Source organism: Hyla sarda, chromosome 5, assembly GCF_029499605.1.
Source record: "Hyla sarda isolate aHylSar1 chromosome 5, aHylSar1.hap1, whole genome shotgun sequence".
In the NCBI taxonomy this organism is placed as follows: Eukaryota; Metazoa; Chordata; class Amphibia; order Anura; family Hylidae; genus Hyla; species Hyla sarda.
In genome coordinates, this window is record NC_079193.1 from 225,948,680 (window position 1) to 225,958,939 (window position 10,260).

The window sequence follows — 10,260 nt, forward strand, 5'->3', positions numbered from 1 at the left end:
TGTCCGAACTATAAAAATATATTGTTAATTAAACCGCACGGTCAATGGTGTATGCGCAAAAAAATTCCAAAAATCCAAAATAGCGTATTTTTAGTAACTTTTTATATCATGAAAAAATTTATAAAAAGCGATCAAAAAGTCCAATCAATACAAAAGCAATACTGTTAAAAACTTCAGATCACGGCGCAAAAATTGAGCCCTCATTCTGCCCCGTACATGGAAAAATAAAAAAGTTATAGGGGTCGAAAGATGACAATTTTAAAGATATACATTTTTCTGCATGTAGTTATGATTTTTTCCAGAAGTACGACAAAATCAAACCTATATAAGTAGGGTATCATTTTAATCGTATGGACCTACAGAATAAAGATAAGGTGTCATTTTTACCCAAAAAATTATTACGTAGAAACGGAAGCCCCCAAAGTTAAAAAATTGCGTTTTTTCTTCAATTTTGTCGCTCAATAATTTTTTTGCCGTTTCGCCGTAGATTTTTGGGTAAAGTGATTGATGTCATTACAAAGTAGAATTGGTGGCACAAAAAAAGAAGCCATCATATGGATTTTTAAGTGCAAAATTGAAAGGGTAAATGCCAGGGGTTGAGGTGTAAGGGGGCCCACTGTATCGCCCATTAAACCTGGTGATACTGTATATGCTCATCCACCTGATACTATAAAGGTAACAGCATTTAGTGCACCCTCTATGTTCTCTTTTCTCCACTTTACTCATATGGCCAGCCATGTATCTGAATGTCCAGTATGTTCTACTACACCTTAACTGCATTAGAAAAGTGAATGGCTGGATACAGCTTTCTTTGACAGTAATATCATACTGGAGAGAGTTTCTGTAGCCAGACCCAAGACACTGGGCCAGCTTCATCTTAAAGAGGTTCTCTTCATCAGGCACCCTTCACAACTATGGCATGAGCTTAGAAAACAGCACTGGTATTGTGTAGTGCACTCCACACTGGACTAGGACTGACCTGAAATACCAGACACAGCCTTCAGAACGGTTTCTGGAAACAGGCAGTCATTTTTAATTTCATACAATGTTTTGGAATGGATTTTCCTCTTGTTTTTATTCCTACAAAGAAAGTCTATTAAACTGAGCCCTACAGATATAATGTAATGAAGTCTGTAGTCTGGACTCTTAGAGGAGATTCTTGGGGACTCTTACTAACAGGGCATCAGATGAGTATAGCAAATGGCAGCTAACCAGATCCATATTTTTACTTGGCGTTACGGGAAGGTTATATCTGTGTCCTTCTAAATCTAGAATAATTACAGCATGAGTAATTAATACGGGACTCCATGCCAGATATCGTGTGTCAGACGGTTGAGCACATTTCCTGTTTCACTGGACAGAAAAAAGCTGAAAACGAAAAAATGATCTTGTAAATTCATACATTTACATTTAGTAGAGGAGTATTATCAGTTGTGTCATCTATTTAATAACATTTTTTGATTAAAAATTTTATCAAACAAAGAAAAAGATTTTGCTTTTTACCTGATATTTCCTGCAGAGGTATCAAAGGTAACTGTGAAGTGCCGTAGTAAAACTAAAAGGGTTACTCCGCCCTTAGACATCTTATCCCCCATCCAAAGGATAGGGGATAAGATGCCTGATCGCAGGGTCCAGCCGCTAAGGACCCCCGCGACCTCGGCTGCGGCACCCCCAGACATCTGGTGCATGGAGCGAACTTCGCTCCGTGCCAGATGACTGGCTATGTGCACTGGAGGCTTGTGATGTCACGCTGCGCGCCCCGCTGGTGACATCACAGCCATGCCCCCTCAATGCAAGTCTACGGGAGGGGAGCATGAGGCAGTCACGTCACCTCCCATAGACTTGCATTAAGGGGGCATGGCCATGACGTCACCAGCAGGGCACGCGGCGTGACATCACGAGCCTCCGATGCTGCACCCGATGTTCTAAACGAATGCCGGGTGCAGTAGGGAGATCGCGGGGGTCCCAAGCAGCGGGACCCCTGTGATCAGATATCTTATCATCCTCATCCTTTGGATAGGGGATAAGATATCTAGGGTTGGAGTACTCATTTAAAAGAAGATAATTTCCTCTGAACATTTATTGCTTATGATATTTTGCTTCCTGCTTTGTCCCATATGTCCTCTCCTCCTTGATTTCCCATCATCTACTGTAGATTCCACCAGGGCTGCCATCAGCAATTTTGGGGCCCCTTACACAGCTCAAGGCCTGCCCTCCCCCCACACCCCCGTGGGTCCATGACAACTCCACCCCCTAGACGCCCCCCACCCCCAATTTTTTTTTTTTAGAACTACGAAGACAGTAAAAAATTTGTCAGACCGGCATCAGTGATTTCAGTAAGGAATAATTTTTTAACTAAAGAATATGAAGCCTGCCACCACAAGGTTGACTCTTTTAGGCAGGATCCTACACTGACACTAACTACATAACCTTTTCTAATCTGCCCTATCTATCTTACCCTAGTACACTTAACAAAAAAAAAACGTAAAAGCACAAGGCACTGTTAACTCCCCCATTTAGACACAACTGTGATCACGGCGTCTAAAAGGTTAATGCCAAGCATCAGCCCATTTGGGAATGCCTGGTATTAACCGTGGGTCCTGGCTGCTAATAGCAGTCGGGACCCACTGGGTATGAAGTGTGCTCAGCTTGTGAGCGCGCTTCAAACTGGGGGAGCAAGACCAGGGCGTACAGGTACACCCTTGGTCCTTAAATGGGTACTCCACTGGAAAACATTTTTGTTTAAAGCAACTGGTGCCAGAAAGTTAAACAGATTTGTAAATTACTTCTATTAAAAAATGTTAATCCACCCAGTAATTATCAGCTACTGTATGAGCCACAGGAAGTTGTTTTCTTTTTAATTTCCTTTCTGTCTGACCAAAGTACTCTCTACTGACACCTCTGTCCATTTTAGGAACTGTCCAGAGTAGGAGCAAATCCCCATAGAAAACCTATCCTGCTCTGGACAGTTCCTGACATGGACGGAGGTGTCAGTAGAGAGCACTGTGGTCAGAAAGAAAGGAAATTAAAAAGGAAACAAACTTCCTGTGCATCATACAGCACCTGATAAGTACTGGAAGGATTAAGATTTTTTAATAGAAGTAATTTACAAATCTGTTTAACTTTCTGGCACTAGTCGATTAAAGCAAATGTTTTCCAGTGGAGCACCACAGGTTATGCAATATAAGCTATATGTTAGTCGGTCAGTGTTGTTTCATATTGTTTGGGTAGGCCCCTCTGTTAATAGTTGCCCCCATTATGGAGACAACTATTAACAGAAGGGCCTACCCAACCTTTATGGGGGCAGCTATTAGAAGAGGGGTCTACCCAAACTTTATGGGGGCAGCTATTAGAAGAGGGGCCTACCCAAACTTTTTGGGGGCCCCATATAGTTTGGGTAGGCCCCCATGTTTAAGGGGCCTATAACTATATGGGGGACAACTATTAGCTAAAAAAGGCCTACAAAAATGATATGGGGGCAACTTACGCCCATGTAGTTGTTGTAGGCCCCTTAAAACAGCAGCAGGGGTCACTGTTGCTAACTGTTGCCCCCATATAGTTGTAGGCCTCAGTCCTTGTCCCACCCACCCCCCGGACTGCTTGCCCCACTACATAGTTCTTTCCCAGCTGCTGCTAACTGTTGCCCCCATATAGTTGTAGGCCTCAGTCCTTGTACCGCCCACCCCCCGGACTGCTTGCCCCACTACATAGTTCTGCCCCAGCTCCAGTGATATATTTTTTTCTCCTTAGTTTTTTTTCTTTACTTATTAACCTCTGCTCTGTGCCGGCCCACCTTCCTCCTCAGGGCAGGCTCTTCCGTTGCGCTGCTCCGCTCTGTAGCCGGCAGTCAGACTGCTGCTCCACACCGATGGCCTCCTCTTCCCGACTCTGCCACAACGCTACTGCGGTCACGTGACGTCAGGGCCGGCGTCAGCGTGCAGCAGACCTACCTCCCGGTGACCCCTGCTGCTGTTTTAAAAAGACAGCGGCTGCCGGCCCCTGAGGTACGTGCTGTCCATGTGTGATCTGTGACTGATTAACAGAGTACAGTCAGTCAAACAGTGTACAATGTGTCAGCCCCAGCAGTCAGTGAGTGACAATCACTCACTGACATTAAAAAATAAAAAAATTGGCGGAACCAGACGGGCCCCCTGGGGGTATTGGTTGTACCTCCCTGATGGTGGCCCTGGATTCAACTTTCTACAGTCCCTTCCAACTTTCCTTAGCATCATTAACAGTGATTGTAAACTTCAGCACGTCTATGATTGGAATTGGTTTATTCAGCCATTTAAAATGATGCTTAGGATAGGTGGTGGTCCTAAAATCGTTGAGGGTCCAACTCAAGGCACATTATGTGTGTTCAGCTGTTTGAACAGCCCTTATCGCTCATGTTCACTGTTCACATGTGACTGAGGCTAGTTCATACTTACAGTACGTTTCATAGAGAAAATACAAGATATTGTCCTGTGAATAAGGCAATGCTACAATTTCTGGCACTGTCACTTAGGAAATCCCATCTTTTGGAGGCAAATAGTTCTTGTAAGTGCTGTTTACTGCTGGCGGAGGTGCCGGGAGTCCTATAAGGGGATTTCCTCTTTGTATTACAGTTTCTTCTTTTTTATTGGGCTGCTACGATGAGCTCAAGCTGAATCCAGTCTCACTGGGTGGTCAGTACATAGAAAGATGATATACATTACCATAAATATAGAATGGTTCTAAACAAGAAACCATATCACAGTGGTCCTAAATATGTGGCTCTCCAGCCAAGCTACAACATCGAACATGTCCTGACAGCAACGGGAGATCCTAGATATCTTCTCAAAATATAATGGCCAAATCCCAGCCCTATTTTAGTCACTGCATACTTTCGAAGTCAGTAATGTGTACTTTTGGGAATTGTATGAATGCTAGTAAACTCTCTAAAACAATAAGTTCATTCATGTCTCATTTTTTTTTCTATTTGGAACAAACATAACTGCAACAGAGACGGGAGCACTTTTTATATACAGTCAGTTGTATGTATGTGTCTGCAGTATATATATATATATATATATATATATATATATAAACTGAGGATGGGCATGTGACAAACTCCAAGGAGATAATTAGGTGAAGAAGAAGCCCGGTTTATACTATAAAATCCCCAGGGTGACATTTTTTTACTCTTCTATATTTCCGTAGCAGTGAAGTGTGAGGATAGTGTCAAGACATATTTATGCACTCCAGCCTGTCATAGATGATACCTCGCAGGATTTGCCATTTATTGCAGTCTGATGCTGGGTTCTTCACCAGCTAATTTATTCCCTTATGCAGCCTCTGGGAAAGTCTTGTGCAGAGTCCCTCCTGACAAGACGATAAGACAGGAATTGTTATTTTTACATTTTACTTAGTTTCTTAGTAACTTAGTTTCCAGTCATTAACACTGAGAGAGGAGCAAGTGAGTTTGTTGTTGAGAGGTGAGGAGGGGAGGTATATATTCATTTGCACAGATATACTCAGTGAGAACCAATCAGATTTCAGCTGAAAATAAAAATGACAGAAATTACAAAATAAAAAACAAGCATCTGATCTGATGGTTAAAGGGGTACTCCGCTGCTAGACATCATATCTAAAGGATAGGGACATCGAAAGGATAGGGAATAAGATGTCTGATCATGGGGGTCCCACTGCTGGGGTCCCCAGGATCTCCCGAAGCACCCGGTGTTCTAAACAGACGCCGAGTTCCTGTGGCAGTGGTTGTGACGTCACTGCCACGACCCCTCATGACATCACATCACGCCCCCTCCTTTCATGTCTATGGGAGGGGGCGTGTCTATGACACGCCCCCTCCCATAGACATGAATGGAGGGGGCATGGTGTGACATTATGAGGGGCATGGCTTTGAGATCACGATCACAGCCCCTGAGCGTTCTGAACAATATGTTCAGAACGCTGGAGTACCCCTTTAACTCTACTATTATACTTAACAGCTTTAGCTAACCTCTAAAGGTCACATATGCAGAAATAATATTTTAAAGTAATCTTTATACCTTTGCATTTTGAGCCCATTTTTTTTATCCTAACAACTTCTTAATGTATCTTTATAGTAGTTTCAAAGCTATTTTTCGAGTTAGGGAAACAGCAGAGCCCTTTAAATCAAAAGGAGTTATGAAAAGTAAGTAAAAAAGCCCTGAAATAGCACGGGGGAGGGGGGGGGGGGAGTGTCTTGATCTCAGGATAAGTTCTGGTCCTAGAGATGGCACTGTGCCGTCACCATTGACGGCTATGCAGTGCTCGCGGACTTCCTCCCAAAGAATGAACATTTTCTTTCTTTGCGCAGAATTGTCCACCGCTGAAATACAGCAGTGTGAACGGGTCTCGCGGAAGACCCATTCATACTGATGGTAATGTTCACAGTGCGGACTTTTACTCGCGGAATTCCGCGGGGATTCCGCAGTGGGAACATACCCTTAGACGTCAATGGTATATATCCTGTAGGTGTAGAAAAGGGTATGCTTCTTTAAAAGCCTGATATTCCCCCAAATATGTTTATGTGGATAATTACTTTATAATCTTCTCATCTCATCTATTTATGTTTATTTTATATATTTTTATTTAAATAGATGAATAAATAAATAAACAAACAAATATGCCTTTCCTCAAGAGTATAACAATGCTGGTGTTGCCTATGGTTTATTTTTATTTTTTAATTTATTTTAAATTTTTTATTTTATTTTGCGTCGTATTGGAAATTTTGTTGGTAAGCTAATATATAAATTGTGCGTATGTATGTATCGTAAAGAAAGTTGCTGAATATAATACACTTCAAATTTAAAGGCAACAATAAATAGGAGAGGGGGCAACTGGGAGTGGGATTCTGTTTGGATGTTAAACAGGCCTTTCCTTTCATAGAATTAAAGGGGCACTACAGCCATCAACATTTATCACTTTCCACTGGATTGGGATAAATGTAAAGTCAGTTGACGTAACACTGAAGGGACCTGTACCAATCGTGAGCATATCGTGGTTGAGCATGAGCACTTCCACTCCATACAGAGAAGGAATGTAAACAGATGAAGACAGCTTCCATACCTCTTATAGAGATCAGTTCATGATCTTCTCCACACTGGGGATATGTTGTGACCTGCAACATATGTTAAAAAGTAGTTCTAATATTTAAGCTGACATTTCTGCTGGGTTGGCAAGTTTTATGTAGCTACAGCCCCCCCCTCCGCCTTGTTCCTCTGTCCAGGCACCTGCTCTTCCTCCATCTTGTTGCTTCCTCTTCCTGCTCTCTTACATTGTGTAGCTCTTTTTTACGTGCTATGTGATTTTTGCTCCTTACATAAGTGGTGAACCCACGGGGTGTAAAGTGAGGTGTATGGGGCAGGTGTTGTAGCCCAGGAGCAGGTGTTGTGAAGCCCTTCGTGTTTGTGACGCCAGGGTGTGGTTTTAACCGAGAACCACCCAAACGGTAGCACCGTTTAAGCACGGGCAAATAATAGTACAAGACCAAGTTAGGGTTAACGGTAGCTTTACTGAGGTAGACAGATGGCACAGTCTTTACAGCTAGGCCAGGATCCCAGAGAGGTGACCAGTAACACAGGGGACCTTGCAGCTTGCTGGGACGTGCAGTGACTTTGACAGCCTTTAGCATAGCCACGCTGACTATAATTGACTTGACTTGACTAAGACAGTGACAGCAGACAGAGATGACTTGACTTACTGACTTGTGGCTGTAATTTAGGCCTGAGGCCTCCAGATGTGCTGGACACTGGCTCTGAGATATCTGGACTGGACTTGACCTCAGCAGAAAGTGTGGTAGAAAAGCAAAATAGACAGATTGCAGCTCCTCTCTTCCTTATAAAGGGGGGCTGTGCAAGGAGCCCATAGGCTAGATGCGGGTCATCTGGTCACCTGGTGCTCTCTAACAAAACATGTGACTTTAACATGTGACAACCATTATCATGTGACTATTAACCATGTGACCATATCAAAGGTCCTTTACATTCAATGTACAACTAATTACATCATGGGGGAACACTGCAGGTGAGCCCTGAGTACATACAGGGACTCAAACTGATAGGACTGTGGAATGATATCCTGTACTGGGACATCACACATATCCTCTTCCCTTTAAGGCTCCAGGAAGTTCCTTGCAGTCACTGACAAGAATATATAATTCCACTTTCTAATGGCCTGTGCATTACCATAAATCACTATAACTAGTACTGACATCTATCTGACAGCTCCTGTGACAGCTCACTATAATGCAGCTGGAGTTCTTTATATATCACATTCACAGTTAACCCTTTTTCTGGTCTTCCAGTGTATCCTAAATCATGTTCTTTGTATATTTTGGTTTTCAGGGCATCTGAAGGCAGGACAGTGGAAGTCTCATACAAAGGAGATGTGGAGAATACTGTTCGGGACGTCTTGGGAGGACTGAGATCCACTTGCACATATGTCGGAGCTGCCAAACTGAAAGAGTTAAGCAGAAGGACAACTTTTATTCGAGTTACTCAACAATTCAACCAGATGTTTTCTTAATGTATATGCAGTCTCCATATTGTTCTCAGCATAAAGCGTCCAGTTTTTAATTCCACAAAACATTTCCTTGGAAAGGGATAAACATTTTCCAGTATTCTACTACAACCAAGTAAACTTAAAAGGCCATACATCACTGAAAAACTACAACCCTCAGCATGCCACAAGTTGTCCAGGCATGCTGACAGATGTAGTTCTGCTACTGTTGGAGATGCAGGACGTCACCATATTCTCCTTATTTCTGTTTTCCATCTTGCCAAACCTTCAGGACTTTAGTAACCGTACATAGAGCCAGTTCATAGACAGTGCAGACAGCATCTATGTAACATATTTTTATTTATTTTACAGACAAGTATATATTTATTTATTTCCCATTTTAGAATCTTCTCTTTACTTTTACAGGTTGACTCACTATTATGATTGTGCATTGCCCTCATTTACTATTGAAAACTCGACATGTTTTGCTGGGCCGTGCGCCAGGTGGTGGCGCACTGCGCCAGAAATTCTGGCGAAGACAGATTTTCTGTGCCAGAAATGAGAAAAACCCGTCTAACTCTCCATTTTACTGAGAAAACCTGAAAAAGGGGCGTGACCATCAGGGAAAAGGGGCGTGGTCACGACATTTTCATAAAAAAAACAACATATTTACTATGGTTTCCACAGAAAATGTGGTGGATTTGAGCTGAGGAAAACCCTACACATCAGAGCATGTGTAAAAAATAAAAAGCAAAATGTAGGGAAAAGTGGAAAATGCCGTGGAATTTTTTTTTTTTTTTTTTTAGGGAATTAAAACCCACAAAGAAACCTACACTCCATTCTTAGTAAATCAGAGCCAATATATGCAGTAACTTCTGTCACAGAAATGTGCGTTCATGTACTTAAACTACGTTAGATCCGGTCTGCCAATAGATGGTCATTGTTGGCCATTTTGTGGCCTTAAAGGGAAATTTCCCCTTAGAATCATGTTCAGAAACATCATGGGTCACGTCATATTATGTGGTCATGTTGTCATGCCATTGTCTCTGCCCTGGTGTCCTCGTGTTACCATGCAAGGTTTTTTAATTATTTGTGGCATCAAAACATTGTTATTACATTTTAAAAGAGGAATTTATAATAATCATAATTTGTTTCACAATGTTTTTCTTTTACACACTGGTAAAAAGGTTGATAAAACATACAAAATAGCCAATAAAACCTGCTATATAGAATTTGTGCACATTCACTTTTTTTCCATCCTATATCATATTGCGTCAATTCATGACTAGGGGATATTATAGCTGCTATGACCCCCACCAGATCATCTATCATTTAACACCTTTAACTTAATTTTAGCTTATTCCCTCCCATAAATGACATAAGACATGTGTTGGTTAAACAAAGGCCACAGCAGCCCATTTATTAAATAACATAAATAATCAATTACAACATTGTAAACCGATATATGAACGTCATACATAACAATATAACCTGTCCTAACATTAGGATGTCTATTAGCACAGGAGAAGAACCTGAGGGGCACCGTTACCAGACCACAGGTGATGGGATTTTCACTTGCTCCTAGCCGTAGCTCACCTGCACAGGAGCTCCATTTTGTGAAGCCCACCAACCTGAATTCCACCTTCTGGCTGGGAACCGCTCCCAGCCCACCTCCACACCATCCAACATACCATGCCCATCCACTGGTGCCTCCCCAGATTCCTCTCCTGACCCCGCCACAACGGGGACAAGTGACCC

At 42.3% G+C, this 10,260-nt stretch overlaps 1 protein-coding gene across 6 annotated transcripts in view; it reads left to right on the forward strand.

Annotated features, from left to right (window-relative positions):
* Window positions 1–9,757, forward strand: part of GMPR (guanosine monophosphate reductase) — an 81,418-nt gene extending 71,661 nt beyond the window's left edge. For all 6 annotated transcript variants that reach the window (XM_056521233.1, XM_056521232.1, XM_056521229.1 and 3 more), the window contains exon 9: window positions 8,349–9,757. In XM_056521233.1, the coding sequence (XP_056377208.1) occupies window positions 8,349–8,529 (181 nt within the window). In that variant the 3' untranslated portion in view covers window positions 8,530–9,757. The remainder of the gene's footprint in view (window positions 1–8,348) is intronic.
* Window positions 9,758–10,260: the final 503 nt, after the last annotated feature.